Genomic DNA, 15,061 nt, shown 5'->3' with positions numbered 1-15,061 from the left:
GCTGAGTAGAGAATTCTCAGAGAGAAGACAGGACTTGGAATGTGAACTTCAAAGCGAGAAAATAAAGTGAAAAGTAAGCTATCTGGGAAGAATAATTTAGTATGACCGTGGTAGAGAACTGCTTGAGGAACAGGAAGAACCTGTTCAGTTTACAAGCCCCCTTGAATGACCTGAGACTTAGACTATATCCTGTAAGCCAAAGGCTTTAAAGCAGTGTGTCCAGCACATACATAGCTCATCGCATGCGACCGTATTATAGGTTTGTAAAGGTTTCCTTCTCCCACTTCTGTAACAAAACCAACAGCGATTGTATCAATAGATGCTTGAGCACTTACGTCTGTCTCTGGTGACTTCCCCCTTTCAGGAAGTGTCAGGTGCCTGGAGGACCGCCTCAATGGGACCACTGTTTCCTCAGCCTCTGACCCATTGACTCGGAAAGCTTTTGCTTTCTCAATCAGTTGTTTTGCTTTTGATATACTTTTTGAAGTACTGTTTGCCTAGACAAAATTTCAGATTATTAATTCAGGTCACAGCAAGAATTCTTTTCTTGTTTTGTTATTTTGAGTTTTGAGGCAGGGTTTTTCTGTGTAGCCCTGGCTGTCCTGGACTCAATTTGTAGGTCAGGCTGGCCTCGAACTCTCTGCCAGCCTCTGCCTCCCGAGCACTGGGATTGCCAGTGTGTGCTACCCTGCTTGGTTTAAGAATTTCACATTTGAGCCGGGCGTGGTGGCGCACGCCTTTAATCCCAGCACTCGGGAGGCAGAGGCAGGCGAATCGCTGTGAGTTCGAGGCCAGCCTGGTCTACAAAGTGAGTCCAGGATGGCCAAGGCTACACAGAGAGACCCTGTCTCGAAAAACCAAAAAAAAAAAAAAAAAAAAAGAATTTCACATTTGGTGCCGGGCGTGGTAGCGCACGCCTTAAATCCCATCATTTCCGAGGCAGAGGCAGGCAGAGCGCTGTGAGTTTAAGGGCAGCCGGATCTACAGAGTGAGTCGAGGACAGCCAAGACTACACAGAGAAACCCTGTCTCGGAAACAAAACTAAACAAACAAACAAACAAACAAAGGAATTTCATATTTGGGGCTGAAGAGATGGCTCAGAGGTTAAGAGCACTGTCGGCTCTTCCAAAGGTCCTGAGTTCAATTCCTGACAACCACATGGTGGCTCACAAGCATCTAGAATGAGATCTGGTGCCCTCTTCTGGCGGGTAAGCACACACACAGGCAGGGTGTTGTATACATAATAAAGTAAATCTTTGGGAGAAAAGAATTTCATATTTAATAATAAAAAACCAAATATATAATAGAAAAAATACTTACATCACAATAATCAATCAAGAAATTACTGTTCAAATGTTCACCAGGGACCCCAAATGCAAATGTATTTAGTAACAGTCTGCCTTTTTTTTTTTTTTTTCCAAGACAGGATTTCTCTGTGTAGCCCTGGCTGTCCTGGACTCACTTAGTAGACCAGGCTGGCCTCAAACTCAGAGATCCACCTGCCCCTGCCTCCCAAGTGCTGGGATTAAAGGCGAGTGCCACCACTGCCCGGTCTAGTCTGCCTTTTTTACCTATAATTGTCCTTATAAATGTATCTACATGTTTGTAAAACACCCAGAGGGAGAGGCTCGGTTTGAGAATTTGAGTTTAAAACCCCAGAACCAGATGGGTAGTGGTGGTCACGCTGTTAGTCCAAGCACTGGGGAGGCAGAGGCAGAGAGATCACTTTGAGTTTGAGACTAGCCTAATCTATTGAGTGAGTTCTAGGACAGCCACGGCTACAGAGACAAACCCTGTACCAAAAAGCCAATATAGATAAATAGACAGAGAGACAGACAGAAAGATAGATGACAGATTCCTATAAATGAATGAATGAATGAATAAGTAGCTATCAATGAATGAATGAACAAATGAAAGAAGCAAAACACCAGAACCAGGCATCCCATCATTCAGGAGCCAGAGGCAGGTGTATCTCTGTGAGTTCAAGGCCACCCTGGTCTACATAGTGAGATCCTATCTCAAAAGGCTCCCCTTCCCCGCCAAAAAAAGCCCAACCCAGAACCTATATAATGCCCAGCACGGTTGCTGCTATCTACCAGTCTGTACTCCCAATGTTCCTATAGTGAAATGGCAGGATTCACAAGCTGGCTAGCCAAGACCATGTAGTAGCAAATGAAAAACCCTATAAGAAATACACTTGAAGCTGGGAGTGGTGGCGCCTTGAATCCCAGCACTTGGGAGGCAGAGGCGGGTGGATCACTGTGAGTTCGAGGCCAGCCTGGTCTACAAAGTGAGTCTAGGACAGCCAAAGCTATCACAGAGAAACCTTGTCTCGAAAAACCAAAAAATCAAAACAAAACAAAACCCCAAAACACTAAAAAGTAAAAACGAAAGAAAAAGAAAAAGAAAAAGAAAGACTGATGCCACAGTGTGTTGCCGCACTGCTATGAACACATGTTTGAGCACTATACATACTGATTAATATATAATATGCACAGATTATAAAACAAAAAATTCAGCTGGGCACAGTAAGACCAGGCCAGCATGGTCTACAAAGCAAATCTAGGACAGCCAGGGCTACACATAGGAACCATGTCTCATAAAATCAAAAACAAAAACTAAACAAAATAGGATCTATACTTTTCATTAGAATTGGTGGTTGTTTTTCTACTACCTTGATGACTATGTATTCTTTGATTTTAGGCAATAAACTCAAGTAAAGTATGTTTCAAATACAAGTAGTTACTGTGTATACTGTATGTAAGGCTCTCTTAACATACATATATATATATATATATTACATGTAAGTTGGCTTTATAGAATTTAACTAGCTATGATAGGAAAAGAAAGAATTACGAACAGATCTGGGGAGCTGGAGAGATGGCTCAGAGGTTAAGAGCCGCCTGCTCTTCCAAACGTCTTGAGTTCAATTCCCAGCAACCACATGGTGGTTCACAAACATCTATTATGAGATCTAATGCCCTCTTCTGGCCTGCAGGTGTACATGGCAGGCACAGGCAAAACACTATATATGTAACAAATAAATAAATCTTTAAAAAAGGAGAACAAAGCCAGAGGTTGGGTGTGGTGGCACACACCTATAATTGCAGCTCTCAGGAGACAGAGGCAGGTGGATCTCTGTGAGTTCAAAGGCGGCCTGGTCTGCATAGGGAGACCCTGTATCATGAGGGGGTTAAGAAACAGGCAGAGGCTGGAGATGTGGCTCAGTAGTTAAAAGCATTGGCTGCTTTTCAGAGAGCAACAGGGAATAAATGGCATAGGGTGAAGGCGATGGACTTATGACACATGGGAATCCTCTTTGACATGACGTCCAGCAACAACTGCCAGCCCTTTAAGGAAGCAGTGTCCCCGTCAGGACTCCAGTGCTTTTATTACCTTTCTCTTCTGAGCAGTGAGCTCTCCCTCAGTTGTTTCTGATTTCTTGGATCTTTTCTTGGATTTTTTCTTAGATTTTTTTGGAGTACTAATTCTAGTGAATTTCATTCTGAAAAAAAAATGACACATAAACATTTTCGTAATAATGCACAAGGATCTTAAATATAAAAACAAACCAGTTAATATTCCAATTTAAACAAAAGAAAAAAACAGTTCTCATCAGTTTGATTCAACAGTAAGTTAAATTTTTTAAAATTTCTGGTGCTGGGGATGGAACCCCAGGTCCTGTACATGCTCAGCAGTCACTCTACTACAAAGCTACCCGCCAGCTCCATGCTTTATCACTTATTACTTTATTTAGTGTCATTTTAAAGGAAAATCCCAAACTTCCTATTTCACCAATAAAGACTCAGGAGCCAGATGCTTGGGTGAAAACCTGCTAGCTCAGAGAGACAGAGAAAGCTCCCAGCTGACCTTCCTCCTCACCTCACAATGGAAAAGGCCCAAAAGGCTCACTAGCTCAGCTGACAGCTCAGAAGAAAAAGGCCAAAAAACCAGAAGCAGAAGGCTTGCTAGCTCAAAAGCCAAAGGCCAAGGAGCTGAGGAGCTGAAGGTCCTGGAGAACTGAAGAGCTAAAAGCCAAAGAGCTCCTTCTTCTTTTACACACTGTCTAAAATACCCCTCAACTCAAAGTCCCTCCTACTCTTTAATTCCTGTCAGCTGGCTTCTTGCTCCACCTCTTGACCTAGGCTTAACTTTATTAAATCCTGTGTGCGGAAAGTTCTCGGGTTAAAGGTGTGTGTTAGTGTTGGGCATGGTGGTACATGTCAGAGGAAGAGGCAAGTGGATTCTGTGAATTCCAGGCCAGCCAGGTCTACAAAGCGAGCCCAGGACAGCCAAGGCTACACAAAGAAACCCTGTCTCAAAAAAACAAATCCAATGAGCTGGGTGTGGTGGCGCACGTCTTTAATCCCAGCACTCGGGAGGCAGAGGTAGGTGGATCACTGTGAGTTCGAGGCCAACCTGGTCTAGAAAGTGAGTCTAGGATAGTTAAGGCTACACAGAAAAACCCTGTCTCGGGGGATGGGGGGTGGAAGTGGGGTGGGGACAAAAAGCAAATCCAAAAAAGAAAAAAAAGGGTGTACATTACGTTCAACTGCACCAAACAAAAAAGTTTTTTTTTTGGGGGGGGGGGGGTTAGTATTTACTTATTTGTTATTATGTAATTATGTATTCAGTGCTCTGCCTGCATGTATGCCTGCAGGGCAGAAGAGGACATTAGATCACATTATAGATGGCTGTGACCCATCATGAGGTTGCTGGGAATTGAACTCAGGACCTCTGGAAGAGCAGTCAGTGCTCTTAACCTCTGAGCCATCTCTCTAGCCACAACAGTTTTTTACAGTTCACAATCTCAGGGATCACAATGGGATCAAATATCCTGCAATAATTTAGAAATAATAAACCTAGCTGGGCAGTAGTGGCACTTGCCTTTAATCCCAGCACTCAGGAGGTGAAGGCAGAGGTAGGCGGATCTCTGTGAGTTTGAAGCCGCCAGCCTGGTCTACAAAGTGAGTGAAGGACAGCCAAGGCTACATGGAGAAACCCTGTCTCAAAAAACCAAAAACAAACAACAAAACAAAAAAGCTTCTGGGGGCTGGAGAGATGGCTCAGAGGTTAAGAGGGCTGATGGCTCTTCCTAAAGGACCCAGGTTCATATCCCAGCACCCACACGGCAGCTCCCAACTATCTGTACTCTAAGATCTGACACCCTCACACAGATATACATGCAGGCAAGACACCAATGCACATAAAACAAAAATATATAAAAAATTTAAAAACCCCATAATTCTGGAAGAAAACTGAACTTCACCCCTGTAATGATCACTGTAACATTAGACAAAGCCAATGCGCAAGAGCACACTCCATGGGATATTGGTCAGTTTGCCTAAGAACAGCACTCAGCGGGCTGTAGTGCATGTCTTTAATCCCAGCACCCAAGAGGAGAGGCAAGGGGATCTCTGTGAGTTGGAGGCCAGACTGATCTACATAGAGTTCCAGGACAACCAAGTCTACATAGAGAGACACTGTTTCAAAACAACAACAACAACAAAACACTCTTATAAGCCAGGCATGGTGGTGCATACCTGTAATCCCAGCACTCAGGAGGCAGAGGCAGGCAGATCTCTGTGAGTTCCAGGCCAGCCTGATCTACACATTGAGTCTAGGACAGCCAAGGCCACACAGAGAAACCCTGTCTCAAAAAAACAAAAGAAAAGAAACAAACAAAACAAAACTCTCATAATTTATTTTTAATCTCATATTTGATAAATTCATATTTGAGGACTATTCCTCCAAGGATTAACAACTATGACAAATAAGAGTTAGAACTCATTTGAAATATATCTGTAGGGGCTGGCGAGATGGCTCAGCGGTTAAGAGCACTGCCTGCTCTTCCAAAGGACCCAGGTTCAATTCCCAGCACCCACATGGCATTCTCATACTAAGGCACATAAAAATTAAAATTAAATAAAATATTTTAGAAAAAAAAGAAATATATCTGTAAATCTTCTGAAACAGACTTTAGTTATATTAAGCAGGTGTGGTGGTATACACTGGCAATCCCAGCACCTGGCAGACGATTTTAAGTCCTAAACTAAGTAGCAAAAAAATAGAATAAATGGGTTGGAGGGATGGATCAGTGGTCAAGTGCTCTTCTGGAGGTCATGAGTTCAATTCCCAGCAACCACATGATAGCTTACCACCATCTATAATGTGATCTGATGCCCTGCAGGTATACATGCAGATAGAGCACTCAGAAATAGATTTTTAAAAAAAAGAACAATTAAAAGTGTGCAGTGGCTCACAATAGAAATCCCAGTACTAAGGATGCTGGAGCAGGAGGGTTAACACAAGTTTGAAAGCATTTTAGGCCACATACGGACAATCTCAAAACAAGCAAAACAAAAGCCAGGTTTGGTGACACTGGTCTGTCATCCTAGCTCCTTGGGAGAGTGTGCAGAGGGATAGCTTGTTTAGGTCTGGCTGAAAATCAAGACCAGTCTGGGCAACCTAGAAGACTTTTTGTCTCAAAATGAAAAGAGGATGGAGATGTGGCGCAAAGGCAGCTCGCCTACCTAAGCTATGACGGCCAGCCCCCAGGGCTGAACACAGACAAGTTAATAAGCTATGACGGCCAGCCCTCAGGGCTGATACACAGACAAATTAATAAGCGAATTGTATTCTAGAAAATAAACGCATTCCACAATGCTGGGAGAATCCCCTTCCCAATCAATAATACATGTAGAATGCTCCAATTTGTGTAGAAAAACAAAACTTAGCCACTCGTGGTGACACACGCCTTTAATCCCAGCACTCAGGAGACAGAGGCAGGTGGATGGCTGTGAGTTTGAGGCCAGCCTGGTCCACAAAGTGAGTCTAGGACAGCAGGGCTACACAGAGAAACCTTGTCTTGAAAAACAAGCAAAACAAAACTTTACCTAATGGGGCTCTCCGAATCTGAGGGTATTGTTATTAACTCTGCTGTATACAGCATGTGCTTTTCTGACACGCTGGCTGCTTTTGGAGTGGAAGCCTTCACTGGAGTAGTGTCCTGGACATCCTCAGATTCAGTACCTCTGACGGTGACTTTGGGTGGTGTGCTGCTACCTCGTACAGATCTCCTGGTTGGTTTGGGTGTGGAGATGTTGGCAGGCCTGCTTCCAGGCTCGGGTTTGGAATGTGTAACCACACCCCTGGCTGATGTGCTGCCTCTTCTTGATTTATTTCTGTCACACAGAGACATTTTTAGAGAGTCGCATGCCATATCCTCACTGCTAAGTAATGTATTGCTTTCGAAAACTTCCGACTTCTGTCTTACACTCCTTCGAGGGCTATTTTGCTTCTGCTTACCTTTTAAGGAAAAGGCTATTTTTTCCTTTTGCATGTTTTCTCTGTTTCCACCTGGAGTGGTCACAGTGCCTAACATTTTCTTACCCTTGTTCTTTGGCTTTTTACCTTTCTCCTTAGGAAAACTTGTTTTTTCAGCATGTGCCTGTGAAATGCCTTGATTTAAAACTGTTTGAATATTAGGATTTTCTTTGCTATTTTCAGAACTGTTACCTCCTTCATTTTCAGATTTTTCACTTGGGTCTTTCTGCTTCTCCAAAGGTTTCTTGAGCCCATTTTTTAGTGTTTCCGACGGTGCCTGCCTGAATGCTCTCATGAACTGCTGTCTCTCCTCCATGCTGCACTTGGGAATGGAAGCCCCGGTGCTCCCAGCTTCCAGCACAGCCAGCTCTAGGTGGCCCTCCTGGACCACAACATTCGATTTTCTTTTCTGAGTTGTCTGCTCATTCTCTGGGTCAGAGAGACTACTCTCCAGCTCAAGCTGTTTCTGTTTCAAGAAAATGGGGGGTATTCTCCTCTTCTTTCTGGGCGGAGTGGGGTGAACTTGTGCAAGAACAGTAACTGTCTTAAGGTGTGCCTGCGGAGACAGCTCCCAGCTCTCAGATTCCCCCTCAGAGCCACTTTTAACTGCTTCACCAGGCGCTGAAGGAACAGAAGCTAGCACCACAGGGTCAGGTAGCTCTTCCACATTAGCTGCCTTGTGACTTTTTAAAAATTCCTCATAGGAGACAGTTACTGTCCTCTTGTTTAAACCAGCTGTTTTGGTTGCATGAGCCCTGGAGTCCACATGATTTGCAGTGCTCTCATTTTCGTCAGTTAGGGAAGGGTTACTGTCTTTACTGTCTTTACCCCCTCTCCTAAGCAGGCTCGCTTCATCTGCCAAGGGTAGACTTTCAGAGAGATCCATGATCTCGCTGTGCTTCCTTTTTCTCAACTTTTTGCCATCATTTTTTGTCGTGCCTTGTTTAGGATTTACTTTCTTGGAATTGTTTTTGGAGGCCACAGTATTCAACTGATTTCTGCTATCTTGGATGCTTTCTGCAAGAACCTCCACATGTTTCCTGTAAAGGAAAACAGGAGTAGTGGTTTCCACAAAAGCGCTTAGACCACAGTCCTCCTGACTATCACCCTTACGCATTTCAACTGGAGACTCATTCTCAGTTTTAATATCATTCGGTTGGTGGGATACATTAACTCTCTTTCCTTTCTTCTTAAACTCGGTACTTGAGAACACTTCCAAAGTTGTCTTACAGTCTTTGCCCACAGCCAGTGGGGGAGATGGCTTTACCTTGCACTCCTTTGTTGATTGCAGCTTCTCCTTTGTGGGTGAAGTCTTTCTAAAATAATGTAGAATATTACTGGGTTTTGGTGGAGAGAAAGCCTTGTCTCCAGTCTTCGCTATTGGTGATAAATATTTGGTAATTGTTTCACAGGAAGAGCTGTCATCATCTTTCCTCCGCTTCTTGCATGGCTAGCAATTTAAAGGGGAAAAACATTTATTTCAAGTAAAATTGTATGAAATATGAACTGTAAACACAGATTTAACAGTTTAACTGAATAGAAGGATGGAGGGCTACTTACTTGTGTGTCTATGTGTGAGGTGTGTGTGGTGTACGGGTGCACACACGTAGACACGGATGCATGCAGAGGCTGGAGGAAGATGTCTGGTGTCTTGCTCTATCACTTTCAGCCTTATTCCCTTTAGACAGGCTCTCCCCTTACACCTGGAGCTAAGCTGGTGAACAGCAGGTCCCAGCACCCCTGGCTTTGATTGTCCATAGCACTGGGGTCACAGGCCTCTTTAATCATACCTGACTTTTGCTAGGGATTTTAACTCAGGTCATTATACTTAAAGCGTTCTTACTGACCGAGCCATCTCTCCAACACAGGAAGGCTATTTTAGGTGAAAAACGACATATTAGAAAGAAAATGCAGCCGGGCAGTGGTGATGCATGCCTTTAATCCCAGCACTCGGGAGGCAGAGGCAGGTGGATCGCTGTGAGTTCGAGGCCAGCCTGGTCTACAAAGTGAGTCCAGGACAGCCAAGGCTACACAGAGAAACCCTGTCTCGAAAAAGAAAAAGAAAAACAAAAGAAAAAAATGACCTTTAATGTTAAACCTATATTCAAATTATAATGTTATATCAAGTTGTATATGCAACCGTTGTATTTTTCACAATACATATATACACTATACTTCAATAAAAAGTTTATATTGCCAGATGTGATGGTGCACGCCTTTAATCCTAGCACTCAGGAGGCAGATGCAGGTGGATCTCTGTAAATTCAAGGACAGCCTGGTCTAGAAAATGAGTCCAGGACAGCTGAGGCTACACACAAAAAAACTATCTTGAAAAAATCAAAATAAAATAAAATAAACAAACAACTTATATTGAAATAAAACTAAACTTATAAGAAAACATAAATTTCTACTGTCCTGTTTATTTTGTTTGCTTTTATTTTGGTTTGAGACAGGATCTTACTTTTTTTTTTTTTTTTAATATATACAGCACTCTGCCTACATGTACAGAAGAGGGCATCAGATCACACTATAGATGGTTGTGAGCTTCCATGTGGTTGTTGGGGATTGAACTCATGACCTCTGGAAGAGCAGTCAGTGCTTTTAACCACTGAGCCATCTCTCCTGCCCGAGGCTTTTCTGAAATTCATTATATGGACCATGCTAAGAAAAATACATGAAAGAAAAAAAAAATACATGGAAGCTAACACAAGATAGGAACCCTACAAATAATCCACTCTGCTTTACTTATTTGGTTAAAAATAAACACACCATTCTAAGTATCTTTAAGAAATAGTTATTTCCTTAAGATGCCCAGGATGGGCCCAGCGTGGTGGCGCACGCCTTTAATCCCAGCACTCGGGAGGCAGAGGCAAGTGGATCTCTGTGAGTTGGAGGCCAGCCTGGTCTACAGAGTGTGTCTAAGACAGCCAGGACTGTTACACAGAGAAACCCTGTGTTGTGAAGGGGAAAAAAAGAAAAAGAAAAAAGAGCCCAGAAGGCTAGAATATAGTATATCAACTAGAACTGCAAGCCACTGCCTACCTCCTGCAGTACTCACTACCCTTACTGAATCAAGGTGCTTATGACAGTCATATTTGGTTTTTGGGTTTTTTTTTTTGGGTGATTTTGTTTGTGGGTGGTGTTTTATGTTTGTTTGAGACAGGGTTTCTCTTGTAGCCTTGGCTGTCCTGGACTCGCTTTGTAGACCAGGCTGGCCTTGAACTCAGAGATCCACCTGCCTCTGCCTCCTGAGTGCTGGGTGAACAGAGATTATAATATGCACAAGGGTGGCTGATGACGATTCAGCAAGGCACTGGGTGCTAGGAAGAGCTCAAAATGGAAAATCATAAGCCGGGCGTGGTGGCGCACGCCTTTAATCCCAGCACTCGGGAGGCAGAGGCAGGCGGATCGCTGTGAGTTCGAGGCCAGCCTGGTCTACAAAGTGAGTCCAGGACAGCCAAGGCTACATAGAGAAACCCTGTCTCGAAAAACCAAAAAAAAAAAAAAAAAAAAAAAAAAAAAAAAAAAAATGGAAAATCATAAACCAGGTGATATTATCAAGAAAAACGTCATTTTCGTTGTTGTGACTAAGGTTGGGGAGGATAAAGGCATGCACACAGCCCTGGATTTAGCCCCTACCATTAAGTACAGCCAGCCATGGTGCACGCCTGCAATCCCAGCACTGAGGAGATGGAAGCAGGAGGATCAGAAACTCAACGTGAACTTGGTGAGTTTGAGGTCAATGTCATAAGTAGAAAAATTAACCAACTTCCAGAAGTGGACTCCACTCAGACATGAATCAACACATAGACTCAATGCTACTCTCTGTGGCCCTAGAGCTAACAGACTTGATGCACCTTGAAGCTGACTAGGGCTCATCCAGCGGGGGGCTCACTAACAGAGACCGCACTTTTGGCTGTACATATATCTTACAAATGATTCCTGGGTTTCCCTTTGAGTTCTGGTGATATGAACTGTGAAACATGGGGTAGCACAGGGCAGTTTATCTGGTCTTATTTTCTGTGGTCTGTATTTGTTTTCTTTTCTTTTTTTTAAGTTATTTATTATTACGTACACAGTGTTCTGCCTGCATGCAGGTCATCAGAGGGCATCAGATCACATTATAGATGGTTGTGAGCCACCATGCAGTTGCTGGGAATTGAACTCAGGACCTCTGGAAGAGCAGTCAGTGCCCTTAACTGCTGAGCCATCTCTCCAGCCCTATATTTGTTTTCCTGACTATGCGCTTTAAACTTACTAGATCAGAATTTCTAGGCCTGTCCTTAGAAGGATATTATTTCTCATTTCATTCCGATGTGTATTGTAGGCTTTAAGTGTAAACAAAACTGGGTATGGTGACTCATCCCTGTAGCCTAGGACTTTGGAAGCTGAGGCAGGAGGACTACAGTGAACATAGGTTGCACAGTGAGTTCTAGGCCAGCCTGGACTACAGGTTGACAACTCAAACAAGTCTAATAAGATAAAGATCCTTAAGCCTAGCCTGGAAATTCAGTAAATTAAGCAAATATGTTGTGGTGGATTGAGTAAGAATGGTCCCTGAGACTCATATGCTTGATTTTGTTTATTTTTCCAGACAGGGTTTCTCTGTGTAGCTTTGACTATCCTGGAACTCACTCTGTAGACCAAGTTGGCCTCAAGCTCAGAGATCCGCCTGCCTCCTCTTCCCACAGGCTGTCCTCTGACCGTCACACATATGCTGACCACTGCACAGTCAGTCAATAAATAAATGTAACAAAATAATGTTTTAAAGAATTTGTAAGTGGCAAGAAAACGATATTCAAGTTAACAAGCAAAAGTAAGAAATAATAGTGGAACAAATTCTGATCATTTAGATAAATGAGGTAAAATACAAGTGAAATTATGTATGTTGAAATAACTGAATTAGAAAATAATTATTATCATCTATAAAGCTTTGAGATGGTGTCAGAGGCACCACACAACAGACACTGAAATCAAATTTAAATTCACATACCAGATCGGGCACAGTGGTGCACATATTTAATCCCAGCACTCAGGAGGCAGAGGCAGATAGATCTCTGTGAGTTCGAGGCCAGTCTGGTCTACAAATTGAGTCCAGGACAGCCAAAGCTACACAGAGAAACCCTGTGGAGGGTGGGGGGGGGGTGGGTAGAAAAAACCCTGTCTGGGGGTGGGGGCAGGCAGAAAATAACAAAAAAAAGTAAATTCACATACCAGCCATGACATCTACTGGTATAGAAACCTTAAGCAAATCACTTTTTTAAAAAATGTAACTTAATGAACTGGGTGTGATGGTGCATGTCTGGGATCCTAGAACAAGCAGGCTGAGGAAGGTGGATGGTGAATTTTAAATCAGCCTTCCTGGGCTACACATCAAATAATAATAAATATTCTGTAGTAGAAAAAAAAAGTTACTTAATTCTAAAAATTAAGAGATGGAATTTAAGTGAACACACAGCTCACTCCAAGAGCACCAGAACACATCAGTTAGAATGTTAGCCTGAGATACGGTATATATATTTAAAAAAACCAAACCAAAAAAACAGAGCAGCTGTGAAGAGGCACAAGGCTGTAATGGTTACAGGAGGATCAGTAGTTCGCAGTCCAGCTTGGCTATTTCTGTATCTAATACCACCCATGTACTTTAAGATTCTAATCACTACTACTTAAAGGCATAAAATGTCATTATGGCTGCTTAGAATGGTTTTCTTTCTTTCTCAGAAACCCAGGGCTTCCCACATTTAAGCACTGTGCCCAGCTTGGAGTATTCTCTGAAACACGGTAAATACAAGACACCTAGAGTGCCCCAGAGACTCCTGACTGGCTTAAGTATCTCACCTGATTCTCTTAAGTGACATTCTAAATGGAATTCCTAGGACAGGTATTTGTACGGACTAGCTGAACTCCAAGCCTTATCTTTTTCGCCGCTCTATGGGACTCCACATCAACACGAACAAAGAACGCGACCCCCGAAATCTCCGATGACACGTTATTCCACGAACGTTTCAGGACCCACCCACCCCCGCCCCCGGGAACGGTGGTTTTCAAATCCTGCCTTACAGAGAGCCCGAAAATAGCTTACAACCCAGATGCGCGCGTGAGGGCTTACACGACACACCGAGGCAAAAGTGTAGCTGTGGGTCCTCACGTCCCTCCACTCACGTCCCAGATCAAGCAGGGCTCCAATCACCCCCACCCCGCGCCACAATTCCCCAACGCAGGCAAGGCGGGAACTTGACAGATCGATCCTCCAGCCTCACCTCAATCTCGAAGTCCTCCTCCACCGGAGGGGGAGCTGCGGCCGCCGCCATAGTCAGGACCCCCACCATGATACCTGCCTCCTAAGAACCGCGGCCCCTAGGACCTCCAGCGGGCCGGCCCAGCCTGACTGGAGCCCATGGAGGCGGCTGGTCCCAGTGGGGAGCAAGCTGAGGACCCCGGGGCTCCCGCTCGAGTCCCCGAGCGCCCGAGGGCCGGGACGCCGAGTGCGAGCCTGGGCCCAGGGCGGTCGAGGCAGGCTCGGACAGAGGCGTGGAGAAAGCGCGGGCACGGGCCCCGCGGGGGTGGCCGGACGGTGCACGGTGCCCGCCGGGACGGGCGCTCCAGGCTAAGCGCTCGAGCCTGGGTCGCAGTGGACGCCGCACACCAAAGGCAAGCCGGGCCGTGGGGCTTCGGCGGGAGTTCTTGTCAATTGGGTTTTCGCGCCGTCCCGAGCGCAGGGGGCGGAGCCGACGACTGCTTTGGGAGGCTGCGCGGACGGCGAGACGCGACGGCCAAACTACTTCCATTGGCGAAACAGGTCTCCGGAAAAACCCGTTCTAACTTGGAGTCTTAGTGAAACTTCGGAGATTCTCGCTTCAGTGTTAACAGTTTGACCACTGAGGACGTGATTTGTCTAAAGCTACTTAGGCATATGGTGGCCAAATTAAATATTAGACTTTAGCCATCCTTAAAATGATCTTTTTGGAGACGGGATGTGGTGGTGCATGCCTTTAATCCCAGCACTCAGAGAGTCAGAGGCAAGCGGATCTCTGTGAGTTCCAGGCCGGCTCCGTCTACAAAGCAAGCCCAGGACAGCAAGGCTACACAAAGAAACCCTGTCTTGGGGAAAAAAAAAAAAAAAAAAAAAAATATATATATATATATATATATATATATATATATATATATATATATATATATATTTATACACACACACACACACACACACACACACACACACACACACACACATATATATATATATATAATTTTAAGCCAGAAAGTGGTAGTGCATCATTTAATTCCACTGCCACTTGGGATGAAGAACCCTTGAGATCTCTGTAAGACAGCCCAGCCGACTTAGAGAGTTCAGTTCAGCCTAGAGACTCTGTCTGATTAATTAACTAATTTTAAACTAATTAATTAAAAAGTTAAGAAGAGGCAGTGGTAGCACACGCATGCCTTTAATTACCGACCTCTGGAGGCAGAAGCAGCCTGATCTCTCTGAGTTCATGGCCACCCTGGTTCACAGAGCAAGTTCCAGTGCAGCCAGGGCTACACAGATAAACTCTGTCTCCAAAAAAGAAAAAAAGATAATGGAAAGACACCTCATATTGACCTTTAGACTCTACGTGTACATACATGTATACACACCTGCACTAACTTACACAAATATATACATTATCGCACACACAAATATACGCATATCCATGAATATATTTGTTTTGTTTTGTTTTTTTGAGAGAGGATTTCC

General features: G+C 44.1%; 1 protein-coding gene across 1 annotated transcript in view; it reads right to left on the bottom strand.

The window, feature by feature from the left end:
• The window catches only part of Atad5 (ATPase family AAA domain containing 5), a 45,075-nt gene extending 31,041 nt beyond the window's left edge, over positions 1-14,034 (bottom strand). The window contains exons 1-4 of the mRNA XM_051158093.1: positions 13,587-14,034; positions 6,897-8,776; positions 3,397-3,505; positions 336-497 (exon numbers count right to left, since the gene is read on the bottom strand). Of these exons, the coding sequence (XP_051014050.1) occupies positions 336-497; positions 3,397-3,505; positions 6,897-8,776; positions 13,587-13,655 (2,220 nt within the window). The 5' untranslated portion in view covers positions 13,656-14,034. The remainder of the gene's footprint in view (positions 1-335; positions 498-3,396; positions 3,506-6,896; positions 8,777-13,586) is intronic.
• Positions 14,035-15,061: the final 1,027 nt, after the last annotated feature.

This window comes from Acomys russatus, chromosome 16, assembly GCF_903995435.1.
Source record: "Acomys russatus chromosome 16, mAcoRus1.1, whole genome shotgun sequence".
Classification (NCBI taxonomy): Eukaryota; Metazoa; Chordata; class Mammalia; order Rodentia; family Muridae; genus Acomys; species Acomys russatus.
The sequence above is the reverse complement of the archived record's forward strand: the minus strand, read 5'-3'. Positions and strand labels throughout refer to the sequence as shown.